The sequence below is a fragment of the Cynara cardunculus genome (genome assembly GCF_001531365.2).
Source record: "Cynara cardunculus var. scolymus isolate 2C chromosome LG 7, CcrdV1, whole genome shotgun sequence".
NCBI classification, from domain to species: Eukaryota; Viridiplantae; Streptophyta; class Magnoliopsida; order Asterales; family Asteraceae; genus Cynara; species Cynara cardunculus.
The window spans coordinates 7,735,319-7,754,009 of NC_037534.1; the positions used below are offsets into that span (position 1 = coordinate 7,735,319).

Here is an 18,691-nt window from a genome sequence, read left to right on the forward strand (position 1 = left end):
ACTTTTTAAACTTACTGGAAACAAACTTAAAAGGCTTAGGTTTTATATATCTGTAATCTTAACAATCACTTCAGTTGGACTTTTGCAACCATTATCACAATTATGGAATATGTAAAAGGTTGTGACCAATGGATGAGGGTTAATGATGATCATTAAGAGAGGTTATGATGGTTGAGGATGATCATTAAGAGAGCTCTATGAGGGTTAATGATGGTCATAAGATATTGTCTAATCATTCATTTCATTTATATATTTTGTATTGATTAAGAGAGGTTATGATGGTTATAATCTTTTAGGAATATTAGGGGAGACCATAGGGATATACATTACTTGGAAACAAATAGATTCATGAAAACCAGAAGGATGAGTGGGATAATCAAGCTGCAATAAATCCTTACACCAGTGCTTGACTTTATTGATAATAGATGAAGAAGACATAGCAACTGAATCATGAACATATGCATTTCTAGCAAGCCAAATCTCCCAACAACCAGATAAGATAAAACTACCTTAATGATATAGAAAGTGACTTATTCGGTAAGCTTCTAGGGGAGCTTTTTGTTAGGACTAAAATAGTCCTAAGTTTATGAAAGTTATATAAAGTCTTTTACTTTGTATTATATTGTAATATTATTGTAATTGGGATTAAGGGTATTGGGCTTTCAATGTAAATGTCACCTATAAATAGAAGACATGGGCTTAGAATTCTAGTTGTTAATTCAGTTGTTCATTTTCTGCAGATTTAATGATCGTATAGATAGAATGAATCTATTCTTCTCTGACAGCAATTGTGAATCCCAGATCTAACTACAATTCAATATACAAACAGTAATTGAAAGAATTAAGAGATGAAGATGAACTTGATGAACGGCCGATTATCTTATTCATGAAAGCAGTAAACACAAAACAGTATCGCAATAACAAAGCCAATATAACAAGTGATTTGAGATGCAAGGAAGTATAATAACAAATACATAACACTGTTATATGAGGGTATTTTTGTCATAAAAAATCCCAAACTCCTTTCAAAAAGATTTAGCTGGAATAATATTTCCCCTTTTATTCATTTCCTTTCCATCCTAATTTTTTTAGAGAACACATGGCTTTTTTGGTCTTTTCCTCCTTTTATTTAAGAAGAGGTCTCAAGAATAGAGTGTTAATCATATATAAAATGTTAGTTGACATACATCTTCAATTACATATTAATTATAACTCAAATACTTTATAATGTATAATACATTGACACAATAACCATATAATGTATTTATACTTGACTAGTTGTATACCCGCGCAATGCGGCGGGAGCCGTGAATTTTAATGATTTTGAAGTTTTATTGGTTTTATTATAGAAGATTTAACAATGATATAAGTTACACTTGGTCTTCACATATTAATACAATTTGAATAAATAAGAGTTATGTTTTCAATTATAATCTATCGATGAAAAAAAATTGTATGACAGTTTAGAAATCCAACATATTTAAACGACTCCAGAAATGTGTCCGATTTACACCAAGAGCAAAGAATCAAGTGATCGAGAGCGAGACCAAGAGTTCTCGAGCAATTGAATGGGAGATGAATGAGAAAACTTTTAATAACTCATAGTGAATATGAGTTTGAATCTCACCTTGGGAGATGGAAATAAGACATAGAGGTATGAGAGGGTGAAGACATGAGTGAAAGGTGTCAAAAGTATCTTCGGAACATGAAAAGAAAAGGTAATAACATGCATTGGTAACTTAAACTATATGTTATTTTGATTGTAGATTAAAAGATTTTAAGACTAAATGTATAAAGTAATAGTAATTAATGCATTATGAGTTGTTTTTAAGACTTTATGCATTAAAAATTGTTTTTAAGACTTTTGTTAAATCTGATTTATAAGGTAGTATAGATAATGAAGCTGAAACACTTTCTTGTGCTCTTCACGGACATCCGTGAAGACTGCTACTATAAGCTACAAGACACGACACTCTTGAAATATCACACACTAAGTGACAAGCTTAATCGGCCATAAGGAACAACATAAGAGCATCTTCAGTGGATTGACTTATAAAAACGTTATTTTTACACTTTTTCTTGTCACGACAAATTAAGAATCTCCATAAAACTCCACTATGGTTGTAACTTACAAGAATCCCACTTTTTGCTAAATTAAATGTGGATCTATAAGTAAAAAATAAATAATAAAAAAAAACTAAAAAAACAACATTTGACAATGAAAACAAGAGCAAGGTTCTTGCACAAGAACCAGTGGAACATCCAAATGCAAACTGGTGTTACCAACACGGAACCGTAGACAGTTGAGTGAAATCTAATCCACGAAATAATTTGATCTATTGACAGCATCATTGTGCTACACGTCGTCAAAAATGGTGGCGGCTTATAAGAATCCTCCACTATGGTATTAACTTATAAGAACCTCCCATCATGGATGCTCTAAGGTACAACTTTTTGAAGCAAGTTTAACCAACATGAGGTACAACATGATGATGCACATCAATCTTAAGATGACTTTTACAGGCAAGAATAGCCCACTAATTGACACAACATACTGTCAACTTAGAAAATAAAAGATAACTGTACAAATTTATGGTCTTAAAGTGCATAGATTGAACAAATTACGAATAGAAACATAATGAGCATAGATATTGCTATAAGGCACGAAAACTGTCGGCTTTCTCAAGTCTTGCAGTACCTGAGCTTGATGTTTCCCCCATTGCATCTGGAGATGCAGCTACTTGCGATGTCTCCCTCTTCAGCGAAGCTGGCATCCCCGATATCTCCTGAATTCCATCGATCAATATTTAAAATCACCCAAACAACCTATCAACAGCTTTACATGTTCAGGGTCACTGGTGATATTTCTGGCTGTCATCTCAGGGACCCATGGAATAATCGAGGTGCGCACAAGCTGGCACAGACACTTGCCCAAAAAAGCAGCTTTGGCAAAGACAATGGGGTAGAGATATGGATCATGCAACCATATCCATGTCTGTATCAGTTTTTACCGGATATATTGGTTTTTGTTGGGTAAGGGATTCGGCTAGATTTTAGATACACTATGGATTAGATAGTGCCTCATACTTGATGAGATTGAAACAAGCAATATTGATATTAATGGTGGAAAACATATTGTATCATGAGCAATGAATGAAATCCTTGTTGATTTAATCAAATTCTTATTTAACAGTTTAGCAATTGCATGTTAATATAGTATATGAAAACATTGCATTTGCTTATATTAGACATAAATGCAGATCACTGAATGGGTACAGATGCAGGCGACTATATGGATGTTCGGATATCCATCTACAGCACAGTGGGTATTTAGTTTTGCTATGGTTGAGGAAAGAAGTCTTTTTATGAATATTTACCAAGGAAACTATTTCCCTGACTCGAACCTTGATTTTCCAGTCACAAAGTAGTAACCTTGTTGGCTGCTCAAGAGTAGTCCCTATGGACGGGTTTACTTGGCAGCATTTTAGTTTTCTTCTTTGATATACATCGACCCATTTACCTTGGGACATTTCCCTTTCAACTGCTACTATAAAATTTAAGTAGGTTTTTATCAAATAAAATTGAAGGAAAAAAGCATATACGCACAAATTTGTATAGCAACCATCACCAGTAGTGCATGTCTTAAAGCATAATAAAATGTACGGGCCCATCAAAAGGTATGATTTAAAGCACAATTGGGAGATGACTATGGACCAAATTTTGTAACTGGTCATAGTTTCCAATGTCTAAATAGAAAGTGTTTGACCAGAAATGAGCAAGAACAACTGTAATTCAAAGTACCTTCATCAAATGCAATCTCATATCACAAGGACGAGCTTGAAATCCAATACATGCCATCACAAAATTTGAATATTGAAACGTAACATCTGCAGCACTTTGCTTCTTTTGCTCAACCTGCAGTCAATATTTAAGTTATGCATCAAGGAAGAGGAAATAGGTGACAGAATTTTAACACAATTACTGTGACGTGAAACACATCCAAAACCCCTAACCACCCACAGTGCAGGAAATAACTCATATCAATAAGCATAAAAAAACAGATACAGAGGTACCAATTCACAAGGGTAAAAATGCAAAGCCTGCAAAAAAAACAAACCATTCTCTTCCATTCTCTATCATATTTACTTTCTTAAAACTAATCAACCATCACCTAATTTAACCCTTTTGGGGTAGCTTAACTGGAAAGGACTTGGGTTTGCTCTCCAGTGGTCACCAGTTCGAATGCCCTCCAGACCACTAGAGGTTTGTCAGCCTATTAACCAGACTCAAACCACTAGAGGTTTGTCTGGCTGTTAACTCCAGGACTTTATGGGATCAGTCGAGGTGCACGCAAGCTAGTCCGGACACCCACAATTATCCAAAAAACCATCACCAAATTGTCCTCTAAACAAACACTAAACATGCAGTGTTATCTAGAGTAACATGGAGACTTAGACACCAGCATGCTTTGTTGCTGAATTAAAATGTTTTAAGGAACAAATCCTACATAACCATTAGTGGCATCAACAGTAGTACTTTCCCAGTCTTTCAGAGAATCAACCATTCAAACTGAAAAAGATACTTCCTCCATCTTCAGATAACAAATGCATTTAAGCTTCTGAGTGTCAAACCAAGTAGACTTTCCAAATACAGTAATCTTAGTGCAAGAAGTTTAGAGTATGCATTCATATTCAAGTTTAAACATAACTTCATTCAAAATAAAAACCGTAACTCAGAATCACTCATTGACTCATACTTATCTAGTTACCTCATCCAATCTTGTTGAAGAAAAATTAGCTATGAAACTCTGATGCAAACATACTCGCATAAATCATAATATGCCCTCATCAAAATTCATCTAACCATTTATAATATGATATTCAGTAACATAGGTAATTAAAAAGGTTTGATCAAAGTAACTAACCAGAAATTATGCACCTAGTGGTCTATGAGGATTTAGCCAGTCCTAAAAATTAAACTTTCCTTATGAATTTTGGTTGTTCTGTGAAGTTACATTAAAAATTACAACTAATATCATCCCTAACACTGGAACCAAAGAAAACCCTAACAAGCCATAAAACAAGTAATGAAACAAAACGAATAAGCAATTCGAATGAGAGAATATCATGGATATATACAGAATCATGTAAAATGAAATCTAGGGTTTTGCAGATACGAAGAAAACCAGAATTCCTATTGTCAAAACTAAAGGGATAATTCAGTGAATTATGGAGAAGGATACAAAATCTAGGTTTTTTCGTACCTCGTAATCGTCATTCATCATCGACTTCTGGATCTCCGCCTAAACAAGTCGCTCATAATCCATAAACGTTTACACAAATCAAACCACCAAAAATCTTGAATCAATTCCTAATCGGTTGGGAAAGAGTAGGAAGGAAGGGACACATGTATGGTTTCAAGGGGGTGTTCGGATTCCTTATTTTTACTTATTTCGGTCTGATGCAGCTAAAGATTTTTTATTATTTGGATAAACAACTCATACCCGTATCAAATTGATAACAAGTAGTTTTTGAAAAAGTTTAACCTTCTAACTTATAATAAGTTGATAAGTGTTTTTATAAAAAATATAAGTTGTTCCAAATATAAGTCGCGCATACGGTAACGAGGGGGATTCGCGGAACATAAACCCATACACGCTAAAGGGCGAGGGCCTCTCTCACTCCGCTTCACCTCCCCTGTAGGTAAGGAGCAAGCTAATTGTTGAACTTCGCCTAAGAATCTCGTGACCAATGAGAAACTTTATAAAGCAGTTTCATTGATCGCTTACCTAGACAACCTTTTTCAACAAAAGGAAATAGAAGTTGCTAGTTCGCTTAGGGGGGTGTTTGGGATTGCTTATTTGTAACAACTTTTTTTTTCTGTAAAAGTGCTTATTAACTTATATGGTATCAAAACGGAGTCTTGTAAAAAGTGTTTGGATTAGCTTATAGCGGTACCAAAAATGGTAAACTGGAAATAAGCAATTTTTCATAAGTCATGAATGATTAACTTATCAAAAACTGTTTATTACCGGTTTGACACCGGTATAAGCAGTTTTATTTTTCCTCATCCAAACACTAGCATTTAGCTTAATTACATGTGTCATAATGAAATATCTAAAAAGACTGAAATATTTCTTATTTTATAGGAGTTTTTTAACGACGTCAGTAATAAAAACTCAAAACGTTAAGTAAAACAAGCGACGAGGACCTGGTTTGTTTTGTGGAATCATTCGGTCAAAATGAATATTTTAATTTAATCAGTCAAATAAAGTTAATTAAACTAAAACCGGATTAAGAGGATTGAAAGTCAACCAACGTATATTTTAAATAATTAAAACCTTATAATTTTTTTTTTTAGAATTGAATTATTATTATTAAAAAAATAAAAGTTTTTATGTATCAATCCATACGTAGACATTTTTCACTCATTAGTTAATTTAATCCGTTTTAAAGAGCAAGTGATATGTAATTTGATATAAAAAGTTTAACGTTTCAACATCAAGTTTAAAATTCCAAACCATTTGATTTTTGACACCTAATATTCTTGATTTTCAACATACACTTGCATGTGTCATTGTGATTGATATCAATTTTTTTTTTTTTAAATTAACTTGGATATTCAACCTGCTATGGTAGCCGCCTAATTTTAGAGGGATTATCGGCTTTGCGGATAGCCAGGAGTCACCATATTTGAACCTCTGTGACCTCAAGGAGATTTTTTAATACTCGGATTTGAACCTGAGACCCCAGACACTTTTGATCTTTAGAGCTCATGCTTAAACCAATCGGACAACACCCTTGTGGTTAATACAAATTATTTTTATTGAGTCTAATCGTGACACTGATTTCAATTAAATAACACATGCAAAATGCAACTAAAATGGTCAGTCGTCGGACAAAACAATAGTCCTTAGCATGTGTTGCTTTCATGTTGCCAAACCTTCGGGCGTGTTCTAGTTGGATTAGGAGGAGATGTTTGTTGGTGAGACAAGTATTGATTCTCTATGTCTCTCTCTTTAAGGGTAAAATTGTAAATTAAACACTTAAGGATTAGTTTGCGGCTTAATTGGCTGTATAGGGTGTATGGCTTTTTTAGTAACCCACATCTTTTTGTTCGGTTATGGCTTAATTGGACAACCTATAACTTATTTGGTCAGCCAAGGGAACGCAATTATCGTTAAGACTGGAATTTAGTTTTTTTTGAGTTGTCGTTATTAACGTACTTCCGCACCATCATGAGATTACACTTCTTCTCAATCACGTAATATTACCCTTGTAACATATGAAGGATCAAAATACCAAATTATCCAAACCCGCAACCACACCCACCTGCACCTAGGGCTGTAAACGAACCGAACGAACATGGACAGAGACTTGTTCATGTTCGTTCGTTTAACTTAACCGAACAAACGAACAAACAAGAACGATAAACTAACAAAAATCTTTGTGTTCGTGTTCGTTTATGTTCGTTCGTTAACATGCTAAACGAAAGTAAATGAACGAACATAAGGGTGCGTTTGGTACGCTGGACAGAGTGGGACAGGACAGAACAGAACAAATTTGTCCTACGTTTGGCGTGGCTGAATATGGAACTAACTAGAACTAACTTGGACAAACCTTGGACATGCGTGTTCCACCTACACCCCTGGAACTAAGTGGAACTCAAATCTTTTTCCCTCTTTACCCCTTTTCTCACCCGGCTGGATAAAGAACCCTCGCCTCCATCGCCTCCATCTCCATCGCTGTCCTGTCCATCGACGGCGACATCTGTTGACGCCGAGCTCCAATCGACGTCCGGCGAGCTTCAATCGACGGACGGCGAGCTCCCCATCGACGGCGACATCATCGTGACTGTTGCTTCTCTTCTCTCCATAACCCTTTTCATCGCCTCAAATCCCTAATCGCGACTGTTCCCTAATCCGTTCTCTGTAAATCGGTGGAAATCGAGGATTGAGAATCGTGTATATATATATATATATATATATATATGTATAGTTACTTCTGGTGCTTGTGTAAATTAGTAGAAATCGAGGATTGAATCGTGTTCGATTGATTGGATTGTTGATCAGATGCACATAGTAAGGGCAATGGGTTCTTCGATTTCGATTGTGTTCTTCGTTTTAATCGATACATATGAAACAGATGGGTTCTTCGATTTCGATTGGATTCTTCGATTTCGATTGGGTTCTGCTGTCTTGCATCCGATTCGCATCTCTTGATCATTAGCATATAGAATGTTTGTTATTTGCCTGTATTTTAACTTAGTATAGAAGCAAAATAACGTTAGGGGTAAATCGGTCATTTTAACCAGTCCTGTCCTGTCTTACCAAACGCTGAACAGCTGTCATGTCCTGTCTCGTCCTGTCTGCGCACCAAACGCACCCTAAACGAACCGACTAAACGAACATAAATAAATATTATTTGAATTCAAAGTAAATAAATAAAAGATTATATATTAAATTTAATATATAAACGAACATAAACGAACAAATATAAAAGAACGTAAATGAACGAACGTTCACGAACATAAATGAACGAACGAGACTATTGTTCATGTTCGTTCGTTTAACTAAACAAACAAAAAGCTTTGTTCATATTCGTTCATTTACTTAAAAAACGAACTTCCCGTCGAACGGTTCACGAACAGTTTGCTGAACGTTCGGTTCGCTTACAGCCCTACCTGCACCACCAACTTAATAATCCAAAAATCACTCATTCTGAAGTAATATCCACACACATTTGCTTCATAGTTTCTTTATTTCTGCAAAGAACCTTGTGATCTTCAAGCCAATGTCAATGTATATAAGACATGTTCATTAATAAAGTGATAAGTTCTTCCTTTTTACTCTGCAAGCTCGTCAATAAGGTCAAAAGTCACATTCGAAACTCAAAATGGACAGAATTAAGATTGCGGACCAACTGATACTGATAAAGATACAAAGGGGTTTCACATATCCTCGACTAATTTGCTGCCAACAATTCTTCGTTGTTGGCCAGCCTCCATCACGGATTCACGAACTGTCAACCAAATTCAAACAGAATCCGATGAAGTTCTCATCTAATACGTAAAACGGAATAATGGGTATGAATGAGTGATACATTCAATCAAATTACGAGTCGAATGAAACAAATTACTTATAACGACTGGAGAATGAACATGCCAAAAGGGTTCAATAGACATACAGGTAACGAAAAGGTCAAACTGAAGAGTCATACTAGAACAAGGTGAGCGAAATTATGTTTCCTTAGCAGGACCCTTCTTTGCAGACTCGGCAGCAGCTTTTTCTGCTTCAATCTCTGCAACAATGGCATCGATTTCAGCTTCCTCAAGTTGTCGGAGTCCCTCCTTTGTCATCACAGCAACTTCTATGTTCTTCCCTCCACTCTCAACAACCTAAGTTCATCAAACATAAATCATAATTTGCAACTTCTAATCAATAACTGTAACTATATATAACTATATATATATATATAGAGAGAGAGAGAGAGAGAGAGAGAGATACATATAGCATTTACTCAAACCTATATATATGTATGAATGCATTTTTGACTATACAGAGCTCTGTTGCTTGCAAATAAATTAAGGCTATGTTTGGCAAACTAGCTTGCTGTGAAGCTAACTGTTGGCTAATAAGCTAACCGATAAACCAGCCATGTTTGGTAGGGGGAAAAACTAGTTGATAAGCTAGATGACTGTAAATAATAACCTAAAAGGACATACTGAAAAGTTTTTGGAAAATAAGGTATATAATTGGCAGAAAAGAAACCCCCCAGAGCTTGTTGAAACACTACTTGAAGTAGTGTTTCAAAAAGCTAGCTCACGGCTAACCAAATGAGGCTTTTTCAACAAGCTCAAAAAAATAAGCTAGCTTATGGTTTAACAAACATGGCGTAAGAACATGCATGGTTTAATTGAACTTCCAACAACCATTTAAAATTTTCCATATGACCATAATTGTAACACTCCAAGGCCAAGATGGCAGAGGATGTAAATGTAATAATATCCAAATCAACCAAAACTATGATGGGAAATAATTAGTAGTCCACTGCTAAGAATTTGTAAGGAGATTACAACTCATGCTAGCAATTAACGAGGAATAGGATGTCAACTAACGGTGATTGATTAAATGAACATGAAATTCCTAGGCTGCACAGGTGTGATTGCAACCATATTAAGTGGGGAAATCTATTCATGGAAGAATTCACTACTGATGAACTCGATAATTACTGATTAACAAAAGAACTTGGATATAACTTATACGGTATACATGGTTAGTAGCGAATGACATCCACATAATGCAAGAAAGGGGTCTCCTTTGTGGTTTCGACATTTGAAGCATCACAATACTCATTAAACAAAGCAACCATCATCCTCAACAATTACATTGGCCCCTTTGTTTTCTGTCAGGTTAAGCTCCACTTGCTAATCGCTAGTCAACAATTTTGTTACATGGCAGAGTTAATTTGCAACTATAGATAAAACACTAAATTCGACTTATTGTTGTATACTACTCTTTTTATTCCCAGATCAGCAATGTTTATATAAGATCCTACAGCAAAATTATGATGATGTTGGTCATATAATTAGCAAAAAGGAATCTGATACAGAAGTTATACCATAAAGGTGCAAGCTTTGCTATTCCATGTGATCATGTATTTTATTACTTCAAATTTCAATGTTCAATGCATTAAACTTCATGTTTCTACTTTTTTATTCTTTCCTCTTTTTCAACTTAACCCAAGTCAAATAGTCAACTTATAATTCTTGGCACCTGCCTGGTTTCTCATCCCTATCCCGTAAATTTCGTATGTCTAAAATTAGTTGTTCTGACTAGTTTTTTAACCTGCGTGTGTTACCATATGCTTTGATGCAAATGAATCTGCAAGTTATCCTGTTGCTTATTAAAATACAGCTTACCTGCTCCGTTCACTACTATGTTTTCGTAAGGCTATATCAAAATAATGATAATAATAACTCATCACCAGCAGCCAGCAAAAATAAAAATATGGAGCTCTATACATGGTGGATGTAAGTCACTCTAAAGAATACTGATGTGGTGCTTAAGTGCCAAAACTAAACAGGGAAAGTAGAACTGTCAGCACCTACTTTGGAAAAATGATTTCATGAACTGTAGTTTGAAGGGGAAAACATCCTTCTTCTAACATCCCATGATGGCTAAGCCACTAAAACTTCGTTACACTTGAAATATTTTTGCTTTAAAAGTGTCAGATTGTCAAGGATCTTACATTACCTTGCAAAACAGGTATGTGTAAGACAAATTCATCTGATGAATCAGAACTGACAGTGCATATCACCAAATACACGTGAAAGGGAAACATTATTCAGGTTCTAAAATAACCCAAGTGATGAAAATGTAAACCTAAGTCTGACTGTAAAAAAATAGAAACTACAATCACATCCCCCCACCCTCTATTGAATAAAGAAATCCACCTACACACTCATGGCTTGATGTTCAGGATGATGAACCTATGACTTGATCTCAGATGGGTAAATGACTTGTTACCTTAAGAAAATGCAATGGGTAAATGACTTGTTCCAGTTCAACATTTAAAAACCCAATTCTATAGGTTCAAGAATCTCATAACTGAAATGACCCTGAGTTTGGGCAAATGAGATTAGCACCAATGCAGTAAAAGTGGTCCTCGGGATAATAACCAGAAATGATACAATTGGTTGACAAACAGACTACTGAAAGTTATAGAGTGAAGTCCTAGTAGTCCCTAACATGTGCCAGCAAAGAAAATTTACAATTACAGAGCACCAAATAAGATGTGTAATAAAATGGCAAGGCAGCTTATCAATACTTACCTCAAGCAGCGCACGGATGGCAAGTTTTATAGTTTCTTGACCAGAGGTCTCTTTGTAATTCTTTTCTAGAAATTCCCTCATGGAATTGGAGTTCCTACCAGTGGCATTAGCTTTCCAAGCAGAAAATGTCCCTGAAGGATCTGTCTGATATAATGATGGAACATTGGTATAAGGATCAAATCCTACAATTAGAGTTGAAAGCCCAAATGGCCTGACACCACCACTTTGTGTGTATTTCTGTTGAAGACCTGCTATGTAACGTGTGATATACTCTACAGTTACTGGATCCTCAACAGTAAGCCTATGGCTCTGGCACTCGATCCGTGCCTTGTTAATAAGAACGCGGGCATCTGCTTTAAGCCCAGCACAAGCCAATGCAATATGATCATCCAGGCTTACAATTTTCCTAACTGATCTGCAAACACAAGAAAAAGGACTCAGAAAAGGATTACCAACAGCATAGCACTTAATTTGCTACAATCTAGTGATCATGGTATAGGATGCAACCTCAAACCAGTATTCAGAACTGTCCCACAATCAAATAGCTGTTATATATGCATATAAACTTGAGGTTGTTTTCAGAGTGTTCAATATAGTGAATATCGACAGAGACAAACATTTATGCCATTAACACTCAGTAAGGTAAAGCATTTGTAAAAGTGAAGTTCAAAGATATAACCTTTCATGCATGCTTCCATAACAACTCTCACCCCGCTTGTTATCCAATGCAAAAGGGATATAAATATCTGGTGGTGGCTACGTCTTAGTACAGAACTAAGTTCGAACCTCTCATTTGATCATTTTATATTTGACAGCACAAACCATGATTTGTATCAATGTTTCAGTGATTTTACGGGAAACAAGGGTAAAGTGACTCCTATATCAATCTTATATCACTGTACCAACTGATCTGCCAATCAATCTTTGCCTCAAATTCTTTCCATTCAACTTAACACAACATAATCTACAGATACAATTTCCCAGCTGATACAAAATCTTAGTGCCACACATATTAAGGTATATGCTTCATACTTGTGTCACTGAAAGGCTAAATGTGTGCTCTAAAGCCTGTTCCTTTTTGAACTACTGGATCGCAATTAGGGTTTGAAATGTATGAGCATGTCTGCCAATATTTCGCATCAATATCAAAATATATCATTTGAATTTAAGAAAAAAAGAAGACGAAATCGCAACAAAAAGGCGTATTCACAAATGAGACCCAAATCAAATCCACAATAGCTCTACCAAATACCATTGAACAGTCAAATGACGATTTCTTATTCATATAAGCAAATAAGAGAGAGTTTCGGTGAACCTCGAGTCTTGAAGTTTAACGGTAGACTTCTTCTCCACTCCGAGGACGATGGTGTCGGTCCCACGAACACCGACGGCGGCGTTACCCTTGCGTACGGCTTCCAAGGCGTACTCAACTTGGAAGAGATGGCCATCCGGCGAGAAAACCGTTATAGCTCTGTCGTATCTCGCCATAGATTATGAGATTTTAAAGAAAATTTAGGTTTTCGTACTGGGATCGAACTTTTAGCTTTGATCTGAGACAAAAAATGCAGAGCTCTTAATATGCGAAGTGCTCTCTCGACTTTGGGAGCAAGGCAGCTCAATTAGAAAAGGTACAAACTAGACCCCCAAACTTTAGTTAAATTCAAAATCGGCCTAAAACTTTGGTTAAAATCTAGATCGGCCCACAGTTTGGTTCTTTATTTTCAGTTTACCCCATCGAGTGCACTAAGGATATCAGATATTCGGGTTTAACAAGTCATAGTTAACTTTATCTGTTAGTAGAGAACTAGAAGGGTACTCGTACAATGCAACAAGATACATTTTGATTTTAATGTTTCATTTTATTTATTTCTTTGTCTCAATCAGTGTTATAATACGGTTTTATGTGGTCTTGAGGAAGCGATAATGTTTTTATTTTTGAATAAAATATAAATATGAGGATATCATAACAAAATGAAAAAAAATATTGATATTAGTATAAAACTAACTACCTAAATTTTCTTTTGTTTAATAATATAATTTTTATGTTGATGATAATTAAGTATTTTGTTAGAAGTTAATGATTATCCTAATTATATTTTAGATTTTTTATATTTAAAATGAAATGTTTATCCTCTATTTTATTATGTTTATTTGCAATTAGTTACACGAATTCAAACATGAAGCTTTAATAAGTTGTACTTATGCATAATTTACTTGTAATCTTGAATTTTAAATAATATGCATCAATAAACAATGTTTCATGCATAAAAAATGGTTTTTAAGAGTTTTTGTTAAATGCTTTATAATATAGTATAGATAGAGATGCACAATGACTATTTAAGAGCCCGAATAAAGCTCAGTTTAACAAGTCAAAAAGAAATCCAAGCCTTCTAAAGGACGATTTCGGTTTAGCATGGAAAATAGGCCTTGATCTGATCCTTTCGGTCGTAATATGTCCTATTTTTTAAATAATGGAACATATAAAAGGAAATTCATCTATAAGGCCTTGTTTGTTTTTTAGTAAAATACTTTTATCAATCACTTATGTCTGATTCATTAAAAGGTAGGGTCATTCAGACTGTTTGTTTTTTTCAAATTTTCAGAGACACTTATGTCTTATTGTCCTCTAATCTGGTAAGAGGTACATCAAATTTTTATTTGTCTCTTATTATTCTCCAGACCCTAGACAACCCCAAGAACGACGTTTCTCAATCGATTAACCTTAATATGTCATTTATCTCAATCGATCATTATCAAATCAATCCTCATATCTGTCAATTGATGAATGTGTTAAATACCATCAATGACATATTTTTGTTTAATTGAATGTTAATTATATAATTTGGATGTAAATTTCGTAATGATGATGAATAAAATATGTAAAAATGGTATAAATTTATCTATAAATTCAACACTATAATTTTCTAATGGGACATATTAAACAAATTCAAACATTTATCAGTTTACAAAAACAAACAATCTTATTGATTCGGATTTCAGACTTCAGTACCACCTCTTATTAATCGGAAGTAAAACAAGATTTCAGACTTCAGCACCTCTTAAAAACAAACACCACTTAAGTGTTATATGTTCGATTTGATTGTTATAACTTTTTGAAGTTTAATATGGTGGACATATTAACTCGATGTCCATTCTCCAATTTTCAGAATTCAGGTTTTAATTATTCATTTTTTATTTTTTGTATTTATCTTCTTTTAGAGTATTTGATAATTCCTTATCAATGATGTTAGAAGTTGTAACGTGGTTTTGCTCTTCTTCAATTTCTACAAGACTGCTTTCCGGTGATCTTTCGTGTTGAATTCGTCCATTCTTATCGTAGTAATCCTTCAAACAAACATATTTGGAGAAGAGGATCCACAAGGCTCAATCAGAAGGATTGAGGTTAGACCGTGCGACGGAAGTCAAGTTGAGCCTGCAAACTCCACAAGTCATTGTACGGCTTCTACCATAATGTAAACGACGCAAGTGTTTGCATCAAGTGTACGAAGGGTGTGCACACTCACCTTTTACTATATGCTGATGGCATGTGGATAGCGTCCAAGGATTCTGATGAGATCGAATGTTTAGCGAAGCATCTAAACACTATTATAACAAAATTGATTTTATAAGATGCCTAAAATGTAGAAGCATCCTGAAAGAACACTTCACGGAACTTAAGTTTATAGGACCAAACCAAAAAACATTTTATCTAAAAAGGGGGATAGTATTCAAGAGATATTAAAGTGAGCATAACTTTATCAGTTATTAGGACTTAAAATTATGCAGGTGATCAGGACAAGCGCAAGTCAACCTCATGATATGTGTTCACATTATACGGAAAAATCATTAGTTGGCGTGCCAAGTCTTAGAGGTTGTTTGGTTGATTTTTCATTAAGTCTTGCATGGATAAAGCTATCTATGTTGATTAATCTGTATGTATAGATTGGAAAGATTTTTGTTTCAAAGAGTTTTTTCATGTGTTTTTAATTAGGAGGGACAAGTTTGGAAGAAAAAAAAAATCCTTCTTGCATAAAGCTCATTCCTATAAGTTTATCGAATAAGTCACTTTCTATATCATTAAGCTACTACTAAATAGTCATGTATAATTAACCGAATAAGTTGTGAGTCTCATTATCATGCTAACAAAGAGGCTTGAAGGACATATACTTTAGGCCTTTTATTATTAAAATTGGATTGTTTATATAAAAGACGTCCAACAAATTAATATTTTTTGGGCGTATTTTTATTGGACTCAATTAAATATTGGAGATTAATTAATTAATTTCTTATTTAATTAATATATTAAATTTAAGTCTATTTTAATTTAATATATTGGTTTAGTTAGAATTAATATTAATTCATTAATTATTTTTTAAGTATATAATATTTATATACGGTAAATGCAATAAATAAACTCACACACCCTTCTTATTTTTGGTGAGGTTTGAACTCTTGACTTCTTAGGAGACCAAGGACTACGATATCGTTAGGCCAAATACCTTTTGGTTAAATAATTAATTGTTCATAGAGTGGTGATTACTATAAATCATTTAATTATTTAGATGATTTAATAAAATGATTAAAACGTCATAATTGAGTCAAATAACTACTGGGCGTTTAATTTGGAGAGATGGAGTTTATAAAATTATAGGCTCATTAATTTGACGCCATGGGACGTCATTGAGCCGAACACTCGGGTTTGACGAAGGTTGACTTTTGATCCATTTAACCCATTGGGGTTTTAACGATGGGAGCTCTTTGGAACGTACACGGAGACTTGGTTTTGGATGTTGACTTTAGGTTATATTGGGTTTAAACATAGTAGACTTTTGTTGACTTTTTGGCAAATTAAGCCACATATAGTATTTTGGTGTATGCCATGTAGGTCACTAAGTGAAGGTTAATTGTTTGGACACACACGCTCACTAGCATTTGTGAGATGTATACACATGTAAATAAATTAATTTGACATATTATTTATTTGGAGTTAAGTATGTTATGCACGGTGACTTATTTTCACGTACGTGTTTAAGGGTGTATGTTTACATGTATGTAATATTTGTGAGGTGTTGCATGCTACTCGTTTATTGGTTTTCAAACATCATTAGCGTAACATTTTGGAGTTGGTTTTCATGTGGCACATTATGGTATCAATATTTAGGTACGTGATCTAGCTTCATACATCGCATTTAAGAGTGGCGCGACCCTAAAATGGCCCCATGGAAGGGTGTGAGCCGTGCAACTCAAGGAATGTCAATTACAGAGCGGTCCCTACTCGGTGAGGTAATTTTTGAGATCTCGTCGGTGTCAAATGTTTCTGAAACAACATGCATACTTTTTGTTAGTGTTTAATATTTATACATGTTGTGGAGTGCGTAGTTGTGTGTACATAAACCATGAACTAACTTAGTTTTTTAGCTGACTATTAATATGCATCTCAGGGGCTGGTGGTTCGGGTTTAGACAAAGGGAAGGGCAAAGGTTAGATATGTTTCTATATGATATATTCCTTTTATGTTTTGCTATTTGTTAAACGTATTACTGTTATGTACTCGGTTTTTATGTATCTTAGCCTAGTATGGGACAAGCTAATGTTGGAGATTTATATTTTAACTACTTTAAGTTAACACTTCCGTTGTGGTGGTAATTGATTGTATTTTATCGTCACGATCGATGATATGAGGTAGTATTAGTTCTTTTGTGTAGGAATACATGAATACATGATGATTTCGCTCGTGACGTACATGCGATGAGATTCCAAAGTTTGAGCATCGCTTGAAGCTCATTCGTTGGCCCAATTGTTAATGTCATACTGTGGCATGAGCGGATAGGTAGATTGTTATGGTGGTTCGCATTTGGGTGAGTTTGAAGTGTGATTGTGGTTTGCGACAGAGGTATGGCATATTGTTTTGGATTTACGTGTTGACAGGTGATGGTCATGCAGAAGCTTATTGACACGTGAGTCGTTTATGTTGCCTATCTCATTTTCATGATTGTGATCCATTGTGTCATGTGTGGCCTTGGTGTCAAGGTAGAGTCTCGTGATTTATATGTGACACCAAGGGCCATACCAGGCTATATATGATCGTGTTATGCCATTGAGGCAGGCGACATAATCGTGGTAAGGATCACGTACGACCTATGTTAGTGTGACACACGATCGTGGCAAGTGGCATGACCGAAATCTGGATCGCGTTGGGTAGAAATCTTCAAGAAGTTACGGTACACAATCAATTATACTGGCAAAGCTGGAGATCCTCGCAACAGAACCTAAGAACATCTTAAAGAAAAAGTCAGAGCTTCTCGCGATTGAAGAAATGAATTTTGTAATTGAATTTCCATTTTACCTCCCTCTCCTAGTCATATTTTCATTTTAAAGTTTATCACATTTTCATAAATTAAATTCATATAACTAACTGATAAATATAATCAAATACATGATAAACATCTCATTTAAATATAAATAATCTAAAATATAATTAGAATAATCATAGTTTGATACTAATATCGATATAAATTTTTACGGGGTCTTCAAATTTATATTTTATTTAAATATAAGATCATTATCGTTTTTTCATAACCATATAAAACCGTGTTATAAAACCGACATAAACAAATAACAAAACGAAACATTAAAATCGAGATGTATCTCGCTACATTGTACGAGTATGCTTTTAGTATTTTAACAATACTAGAAGAGTACTCGCGCAATGCAGCGAGACATATATCGATTTTAATGTTCTATTTTATTATTTGTCTTTGTCGATGTTATAATACGATTTTATGTGTTTTTTAAAAGAAATAATGATTTTATTTTCGAATAAAATATAAATTTGAATATATCATAAAAATTTGAAAAA

The 18,691-nt window shown here is 34.5% G+C and overlaps 2 protein-coding genes across 3 annotated transcripts; both read right to left on the reverse strand.

The window, feature by feature from the left end:
• Positions 1–2,309: 2,309 nt before the first annotated feature.
• LOC112515482 lies at positions 2,310–5,418 on the reverse strand. Of its 2 annotated transcripts, none has more exons than XM_025122327.1 (3): positions 5,264–5,418; positions 3,802–3,915; positions 2,310–2,786 (listed from the first exon to the last, which is right to left on the reverse strand). In XM_025122327.1, the coding sequence occupies exons 1-3, from the start codon at positions 5,282–5,284 to the stop codon at positions 2,655–2,657; spliced, it is 267 nt and encodes an 88-aa protein (XP_024978095.1). In that variant the 5' UTR covers positions 5,285–5,418; the 3' UTR covers positions 2,310–2,654. The 2 variants fall into 2 exon arrangements, with proteins under 2 accessions (XP_024978095.1, XP_024978094.1); XM_025122326.1 differs by having other exon boundaries at positions 2,542–2,826; positions 5,264–5,412.
• Positions 5,419–8,904: 3,486 nt separating this feature from the next.
• Positions 8,905–13,400, reverse strand: LOC112515388 (proteasome subunit alpha type-7-like). Its single transcript, XM_025122182.1, has 3 exons — positions 13,148–13,400; positions 11,833–12,247; positions 8,905–9,396 (listed from the first exon to the last, which is right to left on the reverse strand). Exons 1-3 carry the CDS (start codon positions 13,318–13,320, stop codon positions 9,238–9,240), a joined length of 747 nt encoding a protein of 248 aa, XP_024977950.1. The 5' UTR covers positions 13,321–13,400; the 3' UTR covers positions 8,905–9,237.
• Positions 13,401–18,691: the final 5,291 nt, after the last annotated feature.

Bases quoted from the DNA above. Each gene is read 5' to 3' on its own strand.
- LOC112515482 (XM_025122326.1), bottom strand. From the start codon at position 5,284: ATGATGAATGACGATTACGAG. The intron at 3,916-5,263 runs GTACGAAAAAAC...TATTGACTGCAG, and splicing joins TGATGAATGACGATTACGAG to GTTGAGCAAAAGAAGCAAAG. The intron at 2,827-3,801 runs GTACTTTGAATT...AGCTGTTGATAG, and splicing joins TGAGATTGCATTTGATGAAG to GTTGTTTGGGTGATTTTAAA.
- LOC112515388 (XM_025122182.1), bottom strand. From the start codon at position 13,320: ATGGCGAGATACGACAGAGCTATAACGGTTTTCTCGCCGGATGGCCAT. The intron at 12,248-13,147 runs GTTCACCGAAAC...TTGTGTTTGCAG, and splicing joins GTTAAACTTCAAGACTCGAG to ATCAGTTAGGAAAATTGTAA. The intron at 9,397-11,832 runs GTAAGTATTGAT...TGATGAACTTAG, and splicing joins CCATCCGTGCGCTGCTTGAG to GTTGTTGAGAGTGGAGGGAA.